This window comes from Mustela lutreola, chromosome 2, assembly GCF_030435805.1.
Source record: "Mustela lutreola isolate mMusLut2 chromosome 2, mMusLut2.pri, whole genome shotgun sequence".
In the NCBI taxonomy this organism is placed as follows: Eukaryota; Metazoa; Chordata; class Mammalia; order Carnivora; family Mustelidae; genus Mustela; species Mustela lutreola.
The window spans coordinates 128,740,301-128,760,562 of NC_081291.1; the positions used below are offsets into that span (position 1 = coordinate 128,740,301).

The 20,262-nt window shown below is 43.0% G+C and overlaps 1 protein-coding gene across 2 annotated transcripts in view; it reads right to left on the bottom strand.

The window, feature by feature from the left end:
* FNDC3B (fibronectin type III domain containing 3B) overlaps positions 1 to 20,262 on the bottom strand; it is a 345,426-nt gene that overhangs the window by 254,976 nt on the left and 70,188 nt on the right. For both annotated transcript variants that reach the window (XM_059163470.1, XM_059163471.1), the window contains exon 2: positions 17,579 to 17,717. In XM_059163470.1, coding sequence (XP_059019453.1) covers positions 17,579 to 17,689 — 111 coding nt within the window. In that variant the 5' untranslated portion in view covers positions 17,690 to 17,717. The remainder of the gene's footprint in view (positions 1 to 17,578; positions 17,718 to 20,262) is intronic.

Here is a 20,262-nt window from a genome sequence, read left to right on the forward strand (position 1 = left end):
AGAGAGCAAGCGCAGGGCGGGGCAGAGGGAGACAGAGAGGGAGAAGCAGGCTCCCCCATAAACGTGACTCGGACTTAATCCCACGATGCTGGGATCATAACCTAGAGCCGAAAGAAGACACTTAATGACTGAGCCACCCAGGTGCCCCAAGAATATCTAGTAACTCTTAAAAAGGGACTTCTGATTATATGAGAGGAACAACTACACTTTTTTTCTGGACACACACACACACACACACACACATATGCACACACTCCAGATTCCCAAACTCCACAGAAATCCTGCCTAGCTCCACCCAGGCTCTAGAAGGCCCAAACCATCCATCAATACACAACTTTGAGAACTGATTATGAGAGGAATAACTGCGCTTTGTTTCTGGATACACGCGCGCGTGCGCGCGCGCACACACACACACACACACACACATACTCCAGATTCCGAAACTCCACAGAAATCCTGACTAGCTCCACCCAGGCCCTGGAAGGCCCAAACTATCCATCAATACACAACTTTGAGAACCTGGACTAGAGTCCAGACCTGGTCTCCAGCAAACTGAAAAGTGAGCATCATATGTTTTCTCCCTTTGCTCCAAATCAGGAAAAGGGAGAAGATGGGCTGCACATAACCAGCAATTATCTGGTGGTGATAATACACCAAAATTAAAATATGACAGGTAAAATAGAAAGGTACTAGAAGATGATGAGAAAGTACTGATTGTTTTATCCGCTCACCTGTCCTAGTGAAGCCTGACTCCAAAGCTGGCAGGAAAAACACACACAAGACCAGGAAGCCCGAAGAAGTACTTACTCACTGGATCAAGGCACAGGGACACAAATGGTACTGAAGCTGTTGCTTGGTCTCTAACATGGTAGGACAAAACAGTCTTGTTTTGTTTCTTCCTGGACTTTAGGACTCGTTCAGTTTATTTTCTTCTTTTCTAAAGATTTAACACCTAACGTGAGGCTGGAACTCACAACCCTGAGATCAAGAGTCCCCCCGTCCACCAACTGAGCCAGCCAGACACCCCCAGACCTGTTCAGTTTAAAGCAAGGAGCGAGAAGATACCAATGCTTCCAAATTTTTAGTACTCTTGATGTCTTCAAAGAATGGAAGGTTCAAAAGTTGTCGCCCTCAACAGACTATTACTTATCTCTAAAATTAGCTCAGAATGATGTGGGCTACTTTATCAACTCCTTTTAACAGCTCTTTTTCTACAAGGATTTCTACACAGCTACTGTTAAAACCCTGTGGTCTGCCAGGTAGGTACTATTAACCAGATTATATAGATGGGGAACTGAGGCTTAAAAAGAGGGTAAGTGACTCGTGTAAAGTCACAAAACTACAAAACGACTGAGTTAGCCCTGGAATCTAGCCCCACCTGACTAAAATGTAGGCTCTTCTATTACACAAATAGTCTCTCTGATAGGCATGGGCTTCACAAAGTCAATTCTTCGTGAACATACTTTAATAAACAGTTACAAGGGGAGAAGAACTCACTTCACCGGGTCAAGGGCAGGTCTCCAAGACAGGCTCTAAGGACGAGATGTGTTCTGGGAAACCCAAGCCCACTCCCTATGCCAGGGCCCATAACTCCCAATATGACAGTTGGGTGGTAAGGGAAACCTCAACTAACAACAATGGTTTTTATACTGAGTCAGGTTTATTCTCATCAAGTCCTTATCACGTCCTTGAACTCCCCTGGATTCCTAAGACGGACCATGGAGTGAATCACGGGCTATCACAATCACCAGGTGCCACTTCTCATGCCCCAACAGTGGACATAAGAAAAGTAAAAGAGGACTCCTGGGACAATGGCAGCTATAGCTGCTGCACTTCCCAAAGCCAGCTATGATTAACAAAAAGATAGGAATGGATTAATAAGTAACCAAAGGAAAAGAAATCAGATAAACCAGTGAGGACATTTTTATGCACTGAAATTATGCCAGTGCCTGCTGAAACTCTATATACATTCAGAAGAGTTCCAAAAGCCCATTTCATGAGAGTCCTCAGAAGAATGACTATGATATCTCTATTAATTTAGCCAATATCAAGAGTGACAAGAATGGGTCAGGCATTCCTCCAGGCACTGGGAATAGAGCCTTGGAGAATACAAAGTTCTGCTCACCTCAGGCTGACAAACAGAACTTAGGCAGGATGAAGAGGGGTAGAGAGGGGGTAGAGTTTAAAAAGAAAGAAAACATTTATAGATAGTGCTAAGGGCTATAAAGAGAATACAATGGCAGCTTGTAAGAAATCATACATTTCTACTCTAATTGTACACTGCCCTGAATAAAGAGATTCTATTACAAAAAGGGCTGCTGTTTAAGAATAAAAATATAGCCTTAACTTAAATGGAAAAAATGCGAAATGTAATATAGATGGCCAAAACTAGGTTAAAAGCCTCTTTTAAGAGAGCCACAAATGCCAGAGTCTAAGATTTCAGCTACAGGACTTCCAAGATAAAAACCAAGAATATAAAAGACCAAAATTCTATGCAAGCTTAAGTATAGTTTCCCCAGCTAAAGTAACAGCCACCAAATACCCTTGGTGCATTTGAAGCACCACGTTTACTTAAATAATTTTAATTGTATTAAATACATTCTGCTCATAGCTCTCAGGGCCAACACTAGAACTCTTCTTCCTTTAGTTGACAATTAGGCTCACTGAAAATAAAATTTGGTTCTTGTCAACACCACTTCAGGGTTAATCCTTGTGAAAAATGTCTACCAGGTTAAGACACAACCCTCTTCTCCCCCTCAATTCCATCAACGCACCCCACGTCCATAGGCTGGGCTCTGGCCACACTAACAGGGAAGGTGCAGTTCAGGTTACTTTCCACATAGCCAGGCCCACCCCGCATGTGCATGGCACATGACAGTCTCCCACCATTCAGGTCCAGCCTCCTCCTGTCTACTTTCGATTGGCTGAGAAAATGTAATCCCATTCACGACGATGTGCTACTTCCTGTCGCGCCCCTCTGGTAAGCTATGCACTGAACTTATCAGAATCTCTATTATCAGAATCTCAAGCCCAGATCAGGGAAGAAACATTCAACTGCCTATATTCCCAATATTCTAATATTTCTTAGACCGGTTTCAACATTGGCCATGTCATTCATTTTATACTGTTCTTCCCTCCCCAAAGAAATAATCAAGAAATAATATATCTATGAAGAAATGTTCTTATCCTTATAACTGACAGGAAACCAGGTCCCACTATTTAATCATTCACTATTCTAGAGCTGACTTTTCTCTATTACTATACTTTTTCAATTGCTTGAAATTAACGCTACTATTGCTTGCTAGCATATGAACACTAACATCCAATCAGAAGTGAATACAAATAGGTCATACGCTAGGGTCTGGGAAATGTTACTGCACCTCCATAATCTAGAACCTTCGGTGCTGGTAAGGACCAGTGACCAATCTCTAAGAAAAAATGTGGCCTCTAAAGAAAGAGTATTAAAAAAAAAAGTTGTTGCTGCTTTTTATGGAATCTGCATTTTATCTTCTCCAAAACACCACTACCACCACCACCCAACAAAACCACACAGCCAATTCTCACTTCTGACCAGATTTCAGTTTGAGAAACATTCTGGCTTTCCTTAAAAGCTCACCTCCCAACTCATTTGCATCCCAGTGTCCGTTCGGCTTCCCTGGATTCAGGCAACCGGAGTGACTTTGGAATCCATTCACATAAGTTCTGAAATCTAAGCCCTTTACATCTACAAAATGGTTTGAATTACTTAGAAACGTGTCTAATCAAGATTATCCTAATGGAAGTCAGCAATAGAAAGTAATAAAATAATACCACAGTATGTGGAAATTTCCTACCAACTGCTCAGAACTCCAGAAGACCCTTTTCTGATCCATCAGCTGCCTTCTCAAAGCATACAGCAGGAATTAAACTTGGCCAGATTCTCTAAGAAGCATCAGGCATTTGCCTTTTTTAAACACTTAAGCAAGGAGCTTGGGAGGTTATCCCCCATACATTCCAGGAAAACAGAATTATACAGCTGGATACTCTAAGACCATTTAAAAGTTTAGAGAAACTGTCCAGATCTGACGTTTCAAGAGCAACAGACTGAAAAACGCTCTTCAAAAATGTAATGCTTTCAGATTTTCCTTTCTAGATCTTGGTACCAGAGCTCTGTAAGCAACTGCTGGAAAGCTTGGCGCGCATCTGTACTCTCAGACCCCAGATGATGAGATTCCTGGGCGCACACACATACCGATTTGTACAAATGAACAGATTATTCCAATTCTTCTCTCATTTTGCACCGAGTCCAAATTCAAGACTGACACACTCGTCTCTGCAGACAACGAAGGAAAAATGTGACAAAGATTTTCCGGCCAGCCCCTCCCCTCCTCCTCAGCTGCCCAGGGCACACTCAAGCGCACAGCGACTCTCTGCACGGCTCTAATCCGCAGGCCCGTTTATGCGCCATGACATCAGTGCAGTATAATGAGCCAAGTTTAAACTCCATCTGGGACAAATAACGTCCAGGCACACTGTGACTTCTTTTGTTTATATACACTGACTAAATATGTCTTGGTGGTAAATGAACTAACTCTTAAGATTTATTTCCCAAGGCCTCCAAAACAATATTCTGCACCCCTGAAGCAACTCCCGGCCTCCAGTTCTCTTTCCAAGGCTATGCGTAAGTGATTTTTAACAGAACACATGATTTTGAAACATATAATTAACATCTTGAGGAGAGACAAAGTCCAAACAGCCCTTCATCAATCTCAAACAAAGAAAAGAGGAACTGGCTAGCGAATGGGTGTGGTATCATGGCTCAGGGTACAAACCCTGCAGGCCACTTAACTCTGTATTCCGCCCCACCCCCACCCCAAGAAGAAGCTAGCAGAGGTGAGAGATTTAAGAAATGCTCCCGTAGCCAAGTGGCCATTTTCTTTCTCTTTTAAGGATAAACTTAGGGTGTTTTTTTCTTGTCATTCTGGCATTACTTAAAAGACATAATTATAAATTCAGCATGAAAAACAAACAAGCTAATAGGTTCAAGTCTTACAATAAGGTTTTAGATTTCTTCAGACACAAAAACTGTGCCTCTGGGGTGATGTAATTTTTGAATGAAAATGAAAGGCGGGGTTTGGGAGGAAAGGAAGGCTGACCAAAAGGTCATCTCTTAGCTCCAGGGGACAGGGAACCCAAGCTACTCTGTCTGGGTCCAAAGCCGCTGACCCCAGCAGGAACCACTCCCCCAGCAGCTAATCTCAGGGAAAGAACCACTGGCCTACGGAAAGGGAGGAGCTCTAGTGAAACAGACCTCAGATGACCTCACTCCCAACTCCTCCTTCCAACTCAACTCTTGCCTCCAAACCTCAGATACCACCACCACCAGCACCAACAGCACGAGCACCTGGTTGGCAATTTTCAGAAGCTGCAGATCCAAAATGATGACTATCACCTTCCAGAACCAATGCGAAGATCGCAGAACAGGAAGAGTCTTCGCAATGAACTTTCATAATTTACTATCTGGCAAAACCCAGTCCCCAAAATCTCTCCCAACTGTTTTACCTGAACGAGACAATGAGCCATGCCCAACCCAAGCAACCCTACCCTTCTGGGAAGATTCTAAATGGACTCAAATCCCAGTCCTGTGATTTGCCAGCTGGAAGTACTTAACCCTTCTCGCCTCCGGTTCCGTCTGTAAAAATGATCACCACCTTATGGGGTGTATGATTACTGGATGAAATGATGTATATAAGTGCTTAGCACCATTCCCAACACCTCATAAGCCCTCAAACAGTTATTATTCACTCTCTCCACCACAGAGGGAACAAAGAAATCAAAATATCAAATAAAAGCCATTCTTTCCACCAACTCAACTTACTGCCCACAAATAACCACTCAACTAAAAGCGGAGACCAAAAGCCTTCTGGCGATCAGCAAGCTTACAGAGTAACATTTAGGTCTGAGGTAAATGCCAAAAACTCAGACACTTGGAATTCTTTCAATGTCAAACATCTGACCTTTAATGAATCTTCTACTTTGTTACGACCCTGAAATCTCTGGAAGAGGCAAACCTTACAGAATTTTTTATCCTTGATGTTAGAATAAGGGTTAGGAAATGAGCCGCTGCCTCCCTCCGAAGAAACAGCACACACCTGGTGTGAGGCCTATCTTCAAGTCTCCTTAAGGGAGGCTCTTTAAAGTTCCAAGGCCCCTTGAAGAAACATGACGTGCAGGGGACATCGATAAAAAAATGGGAAAATTCTTCAGTGCCTGACCATCAGAAAACCACCTGATAAACAAGAAAATGGAGACTCTTAAAAGGATAATGTCCTCTATCACCCAAATGCACCCTCCATGGACCACCCCAGTCTTTAAAACAGGTACTATTCACAAAGTGCATGTAAGCCCAAGGTCTGATTTCCCATCACAACCTCTAAAAAAAAAAAAAATATGGATGCTATTCCTTCATAATTCATATTATATTCCTGTTTTATATATTACTTTTATTTTCCATCATGACTAAAACCACCCAATTATAAATAGACTTTTTTTTCAGGATGCTTTTTATATGGACTTTTCGCAAGGCAATGAGAAGACAGGCCTGAAACAGACCCATTCTGACAATACAAAACAAAAATTAAAAATGGCAAAGTCAGAAAAGATGTATGAGGTGCACGACTCTGGCCAATTCAGCTACCAAACCACATCACCAACTGAAGCACACGCTTCAGGGTGTCAATGTTTCCTTATCACATGAATTAAACGATCCAATACAAAGACCGAAGAAACTTCTATCTGAAGTAATAATACGTTTCAGTCAGTGATGCATTTTTTTAAACTATTTAGAAAACATATAGACATTTTAACAACACCTCTTAAAAATTAAGTCATGTAACATAAACGGGTAACAAGCACAAGCCCTTTCTCTCGAAATCTCAGATTTGGCTCACATGATTTAATTTCCATTTCTTGGAAATAATAGGAATGGAACTTTGATGACTTTCTAGCTGACCTGCCCCCAAAGCTAGACCAGTCTGCTCCAGTTCCATGCTAACTGCCCAGTTATTTGCAAAGCAGAAATCCCCAGCCAGGTAATTTTCTAAATGCAAGCTGCCCATTTTATCCAAATAAATGCACACCTACTCTACCCCAAGGAGTAAGGAATAAGCAATAAAGAGTGAATCTAGGAGAGGCAGGGCCAAATATTCTAATTAATGATCATGCTAAACACACCTGCTGCCCATAAAACACAGTCCCTCTCAGCAATGATCTGATCTGATCTGATGGTATCCTATTAAGGAAAAAGGCCCAGGGCTGAGAGGCAACACCAATCTCGACGTCAGAATGAACACTAAAGGGGCACACACATGACTTCTTCTTCTTTTTTTTTCTGAAGGCCCACTATAGCTTAGCTTCAATTTATTCTAAAGGTAGGGGTAGCTGAAAAATTACTAAGAGGCACCTGGTTCTGACCAATCCCAATTTAAATGGGGAAATAAATGCAGTCTGAAGGCAGCTAAACCTGGAATTATCTCCACACATGGGGGTATATAGCTCAGTGGTAGGGCATCTGACTGCAGAATTATCTCCACATAATACTGTGTGGCTTCAGCAGCTGGCTCCTCCGCCTGCGGTTTATTTTTCACATAGGGCTTTGGAACTTAAAGATTCATGGTACTAATTTTATGCTGCTTGCTCACTATTGTCTTGTTTGGAACGGAACATATATCATTTCTATATGATCCTATTTTTAAAATCAATCATTTGAAGAAAAGAAAAGAAAAGTCTGCCAACATGAAAACAGTTATATGCAAACATATGTCTTAACACATGTAGATGGAGAACTATTCCATCTCTTCTTCCTCCGTGTATCTATGTATTATTTTTACCACACTATGAGATACAGCCATGGCTGTCGAATCACATTGAACATGACAAGTACACATTACCAAAAGGAAACAGACATGAGAGGCCAGAAAGCCAACATATTTAACCTTATCCAAAGAGAAAGTTAACACAGAAATGGTACGGAATGCCTCTTCGAGGTAATACCAAAAGAGTCTGCTTTTTAAAAAATTCTATTTCAATAAGCACTCAAAGAAGTCTCAATTCTTGGATCCTCTGAAACAAGATGATAAACGCAAGTATTTGCACCACTGCCCTTGGAATGCCTATAGCTTGCATCTGTGTTTACTGTCCCTAACTAGTCTGTAAACAGTAAAACAAGGCACCCTCTCATTCCTTCTGCTTACTGAGTGCTCAGTGTAGCTCTGATCGGGGGCTCAGACTCTGCTCACTAAAAAGGAGAGGCCAAAAAAAGACAACGCATGGGTCCTAACTTGTAAGACATGTTAACTGAAACCCTCCCACTAAGCCAGATGAACCAGACCCCATGCCAGTTCATTTCACAAGTCATGAGGAAAAAAAACTAAGAGGCTTGGGGAGCCTGGGTGGCTCAATGAGTTAAAGCCTCTGCCTTCAGCTCAGGTCATGATCCTGGGGCCTGGGATTGAGCCCCACATCAATCGGGCACTCTGCTCAGTGGGGAGTCTGCTCTCTCCTCTCTCTCTGCCTGCCTCTCTGCCTGCTTATGATCTCGGTCTGTCAAATAAATAAATAAATCTTAAAAAATAAAAAAACTAAGAGGCTTAAAATCACTTCCTAAGTATGACACACAAACAACTGTGCCTAAAAAATCAAGCACTTTTGCTCTATTTGAAACACAGATTTGAAGCACACAATACAATCTCAAAGGCAAAAAATGTTAATTTCCAGGTTCCAACCTCGGACAAGCACAAACAGCAGGCAATGCAGAAATGGAGTGAAGGGGACAGAGTGGGGACTGAGTGGGGACTGAGAAGGACAGTCCCCAGCTGGAGCAGGCAGCTGCCACTATCTGCTAAGTGGGAAGACCAGTCCAATGTTATCATAGAAAGATCCAGAATTTTATGTAAATCTTCCAATTTTTAAGTTCTGGCACCTAATTATTGTTTTTTACTAATTACATCAATTATAAAGAGTGGGAAGGAGGAGAGGGCCCATCTGACAAATACAACCAATGGTCAGTTTTCGAGCCTTGGTTCGGAAGAATTCGATTTGTTCATTTCATTCATCCATCAACCATTCCGAAGGACCAACCGGATGCTACCTCCAACGCCAGGCATCGCATGAAGAGGAGACACGGTTCCTGTTACCGAGTTTACAGGGCAACAGCCGAACACTACAGTAAGCTGCAAACAAGCACGATGTCAGAACCACTGCAGAGTTTCAAACTGCCATTCTCTGGCAGTGCAACTTTGCCACGCCGGTGTTTTTCCTTAATCCTCTCCTTTTTTGAAGGCGGCTCCATTTCTACCACTTGAAGGCTACAGACTGCAGTTTGACTCTTGTTATTACTGGCTTTGGCTAATTAAATTCTGAAGTGTCTCTCAACCCAGACAGCTCAGAGCTGTCATAATTACATGTCGTATGGGGTAATTATTGTGGGTGCCACATATAACAACACCCTCTGATAATATGGCATCAACATTTTCCTTTACGAGACCGAGATTATACAGAGGCTATGACTTTCCAGAAGCCTTTGTAGTGAGCGGAATTGGCAGACGGAAGACAGGACCGTAAAAATCAGACCACAGACCTGGATAAAACTCACACCTTTTTAAAGCAGGCCCTCAGAAGCAGGGGGGCTGCCTGTGCTTCTGGAAAGTAGCTCAGGGCTGGGGAGGGGGTTGATGCTCACGGTCAGCATCACTGTGGGATCACTAATGCTGAGGAACAGACAGCAAGAAGTGGACAGCCATACTGGATGCATCAGAGGACCAAAAAGTGTCAGTAACAAAGACACGGACTAGCCACAGCTGCAGAGAAGAGATGGCAGAATGTGCAGATATGGTTGGCTTGGGTCCCACTGACATAAGCTCTCCATGGAGTACACCAGCCCTACAGAGCAGTGTCCCCACATGGAACAGAAAGAGATGACAGGACGTGCAAAGCTGAGTAACAGTCCTAGACTTCACTTCAATTGAGTTCTCCTAGCTCCGTTTTCCTGCCTGCCTCGTCCACTCCCTGATCCCACCCCTCCTCGGTGCTCCCAGGGCAAGGGAATCTCCTGCAATCCAAGCACTTCTCCTGTGGTCCTACATGTGTGTAAATACATGCAGACCATTCTATTTTGGTGGACCACGCTTTGCTCCCCAACCTGATTGCTCATTCCTTCAGGGCAAGAACAGGGTCTAATTCATCTTTGTGTTGCCAGGAGACATTCAACAAACACTTACTGAAAGGAACAAATATATTACTCAGTCCAAGTTCAGTTGTAAATCCTGCCCTCTTGCTCCTCCTTTCGATCCCAATCTCGAAGAAAAGGAGATGACAGCATCCAGACACCTGAGGCCTTCGTAAGTGTGAGTGGTGGACAGAACACGGACAGCAGTCTGCGGTGACCGTTTTCTTTCAACACTTACACAAGCTGTCCTCTCCTCATACATCTGGATGCTGAAGAGTCTGCCCAAAGACCAAGCTTCCCCATGCTGAGTTCCCCAAAACAACGCTTGACCAACCTAACTCTTTCCATTTTCAACCCAAGCCCCAGCCTCTAAATAGGATCCTGTCATAAAAGGCGCTGTTGGGGCACCTGGGTGGTTCAGTGGTTTAGGCTGCTGCCTTCGGCTCGGGTCATGATCTCAGGGTCCTGGGATCGAGGCCCGCATCGGGCTCTCTGCTCCGCAGGAAGCCTGCTTCCCTCTCTCTCTCTCTCTCTCTGCCTGCCTCTCTGCCTACTTGTGATCTCTGTCTGTCAAATAAATAAATAAAATCTTTAAAAAAAAAATAAAATAAATAAAAATAAATAAAAATAAAAGGCGCTGTTATATAATGTGGCTCAGCAGTAAGAGCTACAGCCTCTATTTTAACTGCTCTCATTGGAGTATCTTTCTTCCTTCCAAGCAAAGTCCCCAAGAACTGCTCATTCATTCGCCTACGCTATACTGACTGTGGACTGCTTTCTGGGTCTCCCTGACACAGTGGCAATCGGGATATTTACAGAGTAAACCTGCGTGGCGAGAGGACCTGAACTACTAAATGCAAGGAGGGAGCCATCAAGGAAAAAGTTATTAAGACATCAAGCAGAACAGAAAAGGTCACCGGAGGAGAAGCACATCTGATGTAAGAGACACGCCGATGATGAGCACTGTTGGAACGTGGAACATTTTAATATGTTTAATGTGCCGTCTGGAAATGTGTACTCTAAAGAATGCTCCAGGAAATCATCACTGGCTATGTGCTCCTTCTAGGGGAAACAAAGGCTTCCGCAAAGAAGAAACAAAAGAGGGAAGAGACGGGCTCCAGATAAAATGACAGGCTGCATGCTGAATGAAAGGCAAAGACAAAGTCAAGAGACCTGTGGACACGGATGAGGTATCTCAACCTTCCATCTTTCAGGGCAAGCCCACGTGTGCCCATGTCATCCCAAGCCACTGGGAGAATCGAGTTTTTTATTTACATTAAGGAGAACCACTTCCCGAAGAAGAGGCAGTACGAATACTCATTAGTCATTTATATCCTACAAGCTTAAAAGGAAAAAAACAAAAACAAAAACAAAAAAAAACATAAGAAATACGACAAAGGGAACATTTGCTAGTTGCCCTGTGAGAACAGAAGGACAAAGAGGCATCTAAATCTATCCCCACACTCACTGACCCCCCCTAATGAACATATACAGAAGATAGAAAAAGACATACATACTAACCTCCTATAGGTTCTAAGTATCACAGATTAAGTTAGCAAATCAGTACAGTCTGTGTTAACACCTCTGTTCTTAACCTTACGTTTTCCTTATTTAAACATGGGTGAGTGCCGTAATTCTTCTTCAGAGATTATTAAAGTACTAAACCACTAACAGCGGAGTGCCTGGATGGCTTGGTCGGTTAACTGTCCGACTCGTGATTTCAGCTCGGGTCATGATCTTGGGGTTGTGGGATCGAGCCCTGCATCAGGATCCCTGCTCACTGGGGAGTCTATTTGAGTTTCTCTCCCTCTGACCCTCCCTGCCACTTGTGTGCTCACGCTCTTTCTCTCTCTCAAATAACTTATCTTTTTAAAAAAGAGAAAAAAGAAATAAAACAAAATACTAAGCCAATAGAAAAAGCTGGAAATTGGTGATGCTTACACTTTAACGCTTCAAACTAGTGGTTACATTTCTAAACCTCTAAAACCAAAGACAGTTAAATTTATATATCATAGGTTCTGGAAATGTAGGCACCAATATTCTGATTACTGATGGGCATTTGCCATAATTTATATACGGCCATACACAAAAACTCAGGTCAGGAAACCTAACAAGAATAGTATGTCGTGGGACATATTTAGGGAAGCAAACTTAACTTAGCTACACTGATCTATTTAGAGGCAGAAGAAATTATAGTGAGAGGAACAGGGATACTTTATTTAGAAAACAGTGGTTCAAAATAAAACTGTTCTATTTCACTCCTAGGTAGAAATCCAGGAGAAATGAAGACTTACATGCACATAAAAATTTGCACACAGATGTTCACGACAGCATTATTCATAATAGCCAAGAAGTGAAAAGGACCCAAATGCCCATCAACTGATGAATGAAGAAACAAAACGTAATATACTCATGTGCTGGAGTAATACTTGCCAGTGAACAAGGTAGAACGTACTGACACATGCTATGACAAACCTCTGAAAGGAGCCAGAAGCAAAAGACCACATGTGCACATTTTCATTTATACAAAATGTCCAGAATGGGCAAATTACTTACAGAGAAAGGAAGGAGATTAGCGGTTGCCTAGGAAGACGGGAAGAAAGGACTGGGAAATGACCACACCAGGGTTTCTTTTTATCGTGAGGAGAAGATTCTAAAATTGTGGCCATGCTTGCACAATCCTGAGACTATAGCAAATTCCACTGTGTACCTTAAAAAAGTGAATTACAGGGAGTGTGGATGATAGGTCAAAAAAGCTGTTCAACAAGCAGAAACTGTTAGGTTGCTTCTGTCCACACTGTGTGTTTACTCCTGTTCTTGTTCATTCAGTTCATAATATATTTTTTAAAATCTTCATTCGTGACAAGGAGGGCTTTTCATTTTAAGGGAAGAATCATCCTTTTCCTGCTTCCTCTATAAAATGACAAACCAACGTTTCCAAACTTAACATGACTCTGCATAACGAGAATTAACAGTGTCTCATTTAGAAAACCAGAACAGAGCGGGCTATCTCGGCAAGAACACACACTAACGGAATCCAGAAACCATCATGACAAAACTCAGGAGGCAGCGGCCTGTGGGAACTGGGGAGCTTTCTCATAACTGCGGTGGTTCTTTTGCAAATACAGAAATGTTTACAATGTGCTCTGCACAGCTGCAAAGTATTAAGAATGCTGTAAACACATACAAGGTAAGCTTCGCCATATTTGCTTCTAACACGAAGGTAGAGGCACAGCCCCGTGGCCGGTGGGTAGCTCTTCCTGACAGTCTCATTTGGGAGGTGGCTCAAATGCTGCCCTCCCCACCCTTCAAATGTCACCCCCAAGGGTCTGCCAGATAGCGTCCACCATGCCATCGTTGAAGTCAACCCTGGGTCTCCAGAAGGTCCTGGTTGAGACGAAAAGGTAATGCCTCAGAGGGACGGCACAGGGAAGCATCAGAAAACACTAGCAGAGCTTCCCACACTGACAGTGCTCTCACAAACATGCTGGGCGTTTCTAAAACCCAGCCCGCTTCCTGCAACAAGCGTGGCCAGCACCAGCCCCTCAAAGGGACACAGCACCAGAAAGGCAAAGATTCTCTTTACGCCCAGGGAAAAGTGGCATTATGAGAGGAAGCACAGTGGCTGTACTGGGCAGATGAAGCAGATTTTCTGCAAAATGTCTAAAACTACAAAGAAGACTGTGCTAGGCTTGAATGTATCGAGCACAACTGCAGAGCTAAGAGAAGGCTGGCTATTAAGGGACACAAGCAGGGGGCGCTGGCTGGATCAGTCGGTAGAGCATGTTACTCTTGATCTCAGGGGTTGTAAGTTCGAGCCCTGCGCTGGGTTTAGAGATCAGTTCAAAATAAAAATAAAAAAGAGATGCAAGCCTTGTGAACTGGGAGGAGATGGAAGAGAAAGGACCAAGAGATCCAATTCTAAACTTTGTATTTTGTTATATTATGAAGACAATAAAATCTCTAGGTTATGCTCAGAAAAATTTTTAAAAATTAGAAAAAAAAAAACCATAAAACATTAATAGAGATCGTATTCTCTGGTGTGTCCCATGTCCTGATCCTTTGACACAGCTCTCCTGAGCATCACACCAAACAGGCTATTTAGGAGCAAGAGGCAATTACCAACAGGTGTCTAAGGCAAGCACCCAACACTCATGCAGTTCCAGACTTTTGGATCCTGACCTTTGGTCCTTGTTCTTTTTGCTGACCTCCTCTCTCCTTACCTCCTCTCTGGTATTTTTCCATTGATTTTGGTTCTGCTTGCTCCTGGGGCCTGTCTTCACCTTGTGCCTTAGCCCAGGTTTCACGCACAGGCCCTGAAGATTCTACTCTCACTAGGCCAAAGCTAAATGTTACGGCCCAAAGGAAAGAGCAGCGGCTTCAGGAAAGGAGGGAGACACAGATGGGGAGACTCTGGGGGCAGAAAGAGGAAGAAAGATGTAAGGCACAGAGGCCACTGCCTAGGCTGAGCCACACAGAGGTAACCTCAAGGCATGATAAATCTTGGGTTGATCCTGCGAGGAGGGAGATTTCAAACACACTCTGTCCACTTAAGTATGTCCCATTAAGAGAAACTCAGGGTTCATGCCAATCAACAGCTTGGCCCATATAACCTGTAAACATTAATGCTGTGAGCACAACCATACCTGCTAATTAGAAAACCTAAAACCTTACATTCCTACGATCATTTTTAGAGTAAATATAGCCCCAGTTTGAGAAAGCTTCATATTTGACAGTGTAAAAAAAAAAATGAATTAGATTCTCCCACTCCTGGATTTACAGATACAATAAAAACGTGATCTTTTTAATCCAAATTATTAAGCAACATTTCCTTAGAGCTGAGGTAGACGTGCAGAGGAGTGAAATGCCACATGGCCTGAAGATGTCCACAGTCTTTTCTCAGGCTTTGGTCATTTCTAGGTGCAAGAAAGTTTATGTGTGAAGACAGAATTCAAAAATTCTGTAACTAAGGATTTGGTGTGCTAGAGATCATAAACTACAAAAGGGTGTTCTGTGCAAACTGAACGACAGCAACGAGGAACAAATCACCAAAACACAAAAATGGTACACAGTGACATGGACACGTGGCGTCGGGTCTCCAAGTACCTACGCAAATGGGAATTAGATGACTGAGCAGAGGCCAAGATGCCTCCCAACTTAAGTCACATCTGAATACCTTGGTTTTTTCAACCTTTTCATTAGTGAAAAGGGAGACCAGACACCTAAAACGGTCCCTTGTACTTTGGAAATCCTCCCACGAGCAGAGCATGGGGAGCACGATGAAGAGGGCAAAGGCTACACCTGGAGGGCTGACGGGCCTCGGCCCTGCACTGCGATGTTATTCCAGGTGTTACAGGGCAGCTCTGAGCAGGGCACTGACATGACGTGGGTATGCTTTAAGTTTTTCTCTACATATTTATTGGAGAGAGAGAGAGAGCGCGCACGCACATGTGCAAGCAGGGGGAGGCGCAGAGGAAGAGGGAGAGGGAGAGAGAATCTCAAGCAGACTCCACGGTGAGCACAGAGCCTCACACGGGGCTCAATCTCACGACCTTGAGATCATGACCTGAGCTAAAACCAAGAGTCGGGCACTCAAATGACTGAGCCACCCAGGCGTCCCTGATGTGGTGTTTTGGAAACTCTCTCAGAAGACTGCTGTGTGGCAAATACTTTTTGCTAGGGCAAAAGCAAAAGCAGAGAGGCCAGTGAGAAGGAATGCCCAACCCTGGCGAGAGATGCCGGCTTGGAGTCCAGTGGCAGTAGCGGCAATGAAGTAGATGTGGCAAATTATGGTTTCAGCACATGTTCCTGAGATGAAGCCAACAGGCCTTGCTGACAGGCTTGGGAAAAGAGGACAAGAGATGCAAGTGAAAACTCTGAGCTTGAAGAGCAACAGGGAAAAGGAAGATAAGGCTCTACTTAAAGAACACCTACTGTCAGGGAGGCGGACAGGAAGTGGTAACTCCACAGGGATGTGGAGTCAAGAGCGAGGATCTTGTTGTGCTGGGGAGTTGTTTATGGGTTTGAGGTAAAAGATACTACAGGATGGGGCACCTGGGTGGCTCAGTGGGTTAAGCCGCTGCCTTCGGCTCAGGTCATGATCTCAGGGTCCTGGGATCGAGTCCCACATCGGGCTCTCTGCTCGGCAGGGAGCCTGCTTCCCTCTCTCTCTTTCTCTCTGCCTGCCTCTCCGTCTACTTGTGATCTCTCTCTGTCAAATAAATAAATAAAATCTTTAAAAAAAAAGATACTACAGGATGTCTGGTGGAAATGATCCAGCACAGAGAGAGAGAAAGAGATTGAGTCAGGAAGGGAAGTGCCTGTATCAGTGGTGAGAAGAGGTGAAATTTATCCAACCAACAAACATTTACTGAACACCCATTAGACATGCTTTGTTCTTGAAAGGTTTATGGTACAAAGCATAGTTAAGTAATATAAATAAATTGGGCAGCAAAGTAAGATCCAATAGAGGCCAAGTATGAATGGACTGTGATGGATAAAGGCTGTTCACCTACTGTAACAGAGTGAGGTGGGGGGGCAAGCACACACGGACATTAAAGGAATGGCTGATTAACTTATCTGAGTTACTAATCAAGTCTGGGCAAACATTTTTCACACAATTGTTCCCAATCCTACTTTTCCTAAGACAAAGACTTTTTTTACTTTCATGCTCCTGAAGAACTGTGCAAAGACAAAAGGGTATTTATTTAGTAAAAGACTGAGCAAACCCCGTTTTCTCAGTCACTAAAAAAAATCTTATCGGAACAGTTCATCTAATGATTTTTTAAAGTTTTACTTTCCATTTAAATTTCTTCCCAAGTGCTACATGAATGAGTCTGCAATATCTTTACTATTTGGCGATATTCAGTAATACTGAGAGAATAAGTACCGTCACTTTCTGGGAAGCGGACTATCCATTTGGAAGGGTCGTCTAGGAGCTGGGGTGGGTTCGTGTGGACCTGTGCATCTTGCCGAGGTCACCCCACACCCCCATGTGAGAGCAAAACCTGACTCACCCTCAGAGTGTCTTGCTCTGGCCATCCAGGCCAACCAGTCAAGCACAACACAGGACCTGAATAAATAGACATTTTTTTCCAAAGACTAGTACATATTTTCAAAATGATTCATTTAAAAATCAGACATTTTTCTGATGTTTCAGCAGCAATACCAACTAAATGAGGTAAGATTTGCTGTTATCAAAAGCCATAATCGGATATTCTTAAAAACCATTACTACTTCTACAGCAAAAACACTTACCTCTGGAACTATTAATGTTCACAAGCACAGACCTTTCAATCTCAAACCAGAACAAGGACCGAGTTAATGGTTTTCACTTAGACAGTTGAACTTAAATTTCCCTCTTACTACACCAACCTGCTGAGCCGCGTCTCCATTCACCAAGTGAGGCATCATGGCTACCTCTCCGTTCAGCAATGGTGGCAGTTCCAGAGGGATTTGGTCGGTCATCATCATTGTGACGTACATTCATGGAGAATTTCCCTCAACTGGCTTCCTGCAAGAGAACCACCATTTTTTAAAAAGGACCCAGGACCCCAAAAAGTCACCTAGAACAACATCAGCAATTTAAGTGCACCATCAGGAAGTCAGCTGAAAGTCAAATTATTCTAATCCTATAGTGCAGAGTTATTGTGCCAGGCCCCAAGGAGGGGTAAAGCCAAAGTAAGAAAATGGCTGAACTAGAAGACCACCAACCTGAGTCTCCAAGCAACCATGTGAACATAACCTCCCAGACCTAGACTTTGTCATTTAGTTATAGATTTTTTAAATATATGAGTAATTGTAACTACCCTACCCCAGGGATCTTTCTGGGGCTAAAATGAGACAATACTGTGAGATGGTCAAGTGTCAAACAAAAACTGGTGGTATCATTATCTTTAATTACAGGAAATAAGGCCAAAGAGGATGACCTACAAAAACAGGTATTCCTTTTCATTAGGATCAAAATACTGTTCATAAGCAGTTAATCCAAGCAAGTTAACAAAGCTTACACTGCAATTGTTGCAATTTCTGACCCTGCCACTAATGTGGTAATTAATCATGTTCTAATTATCTCTCTCCTGTCATTTCCTTGAATTGACTTTAACATGCTGTGCATTTATGTCGTCATCACTGTGCAGATCTTGAACTCCCCTGTATCTCAGACAGAACCCATGGCACCTTGTGCAGAGTAGGGCTGAAAAGCAAACCACCTTGCTTCCTCGGAAAAAATTATTTTCATACAAGTATTCAAGACAGCACAAAGCCATTGTCACTCCAAAAGGGTACCTGCTACCAAAAACTACTTTTCCAATTCAACAGTGGGAAAATAACAACAAATTTCTATTTAAAATTATAACTTGCTGGGGCATCTGGGTGGCCCAGTCAGTTAAGTCTGCCTTCAGCTCAGAACATGATCCCTGGGTCCTGAGATCGATTCCCACCTTTGGCTTCCTGCTCAGCAGAGAGTCGGCTTCTCTCTCTCTCCCTCTGCCCCTCATCACCACTCACTCTTCCTGTCTCTCTCAAATAAAGAAAATCTTTTAAAAAATAGAAATAAAATTATAATTTGTTCTTTAAGAAGTATTTAATATCCTTCACTTATGCCTAAAAATTTACAGCATAAGAAGTTTAATATCATGTGCAAAGAAGAGAAAACGAAGACACGTGTTTTAGATCTGTTCAGAAACAAATGGACATGCACATTTATCACATAAATGATATCAAATATCAAATCAAGGATATCTGATCAATGCATCCTTTAATCCAAATCACAAATGGGAACCCCAATGTCCAAATCAAGCAAAACAGTAGGATAAATCCTTTAACAATTATCTCAAAGTTGTCTCAGGTGTGACAGAAATAGAATATTTTTCTCATTCTTAAACCCCTCCATTCTGAACATTAAATATACTTCCCTCTCCTGCAATCCCACCCAAAAGAAACCCCTTTCCTGGAAGTATCAAATGATGCATAAAAGCCACCCAAGAGACTGTAAACTTTTTTATTTTAAAAAGGTAAAATTTTACACTGTTCATTATAACCCCATTCAGAGAAACTAATTATTTTAAGCACCAAACAACGAAGTCTTGTCCCAACTAGGGAAGCACATTCTGTAATAACAGGTCTTATAATTCAGTGTTAATAGTACCATCCTGCTGTTTTTATGAGGCAATTACTCAGTTCCTAAGCAAATAAAAGTACAAAACCCAAAGCCCAATAGTTTATCCTGATGAAGGAAATAGATTCTTGCACAATAAAATTAACTAAGATAATTCCATTGACACAATCATGACATCACTGTTTGATTGAGTAGGTCAAATGAGGGAGAACTAATGTCCATTTCAATTTTATTTCTAATATATTTAATCCTCCCAGTGCGTAAGGATAGGACAGCTACTTTCCTCAGACTGCCGATATTACACAGGCTTGCTTCTTAAGTGGAATGTTTTATTTCATGTTTCTTCCAAATTGCAAGTTGGATAAACAGGACAGTCATTTACATCAGGGGTCTGAGTATGTAAAGCCTTGGGGTGAAGCGGCTCTCTCTTCCACCTTTTCCTCACTTTCCCCAGGAGAGTCCCAAGGCACTGTGCTGGGGAGGTTGTGGTGCAGGGATTATGGCTCCCTCTTCTCCCCCTTCCCCCAGGGAGGGGCCAAAGCCCTTTGCCACAGGAGCAGTCCCAGCCTTCATCTCACAGACAAACCCAAGGACGGAATCTGTCCTTCTTTTCTCTTCCCAAGAGGAGCAGCTGGAGCAGACCCACTTCAGGGACTTGTCCCTAGGTCCTTTCAGCCTCTACTCTAGGTCCTTCCATTAGGCCAGAGACTGGTAATGAATGGGGCGAGGGGTAGGGCAAAGGACTGAGGTCCTCAGTCAGGACCTGCTCTGGGCTGTGGGCTCCTTCTCTCCACATGGTCCAACCCAGCTGCCTGATTTTTCAGTACTGGGGTTTGAGACTCAAATCCCATCAACCTGCTTCTCATTGTCTCTACCTAGTATCTGCAGGTACTGGGTAGCAGGAGATAGCTGTAATCTGAAACCAAATTCAGGCATTCCT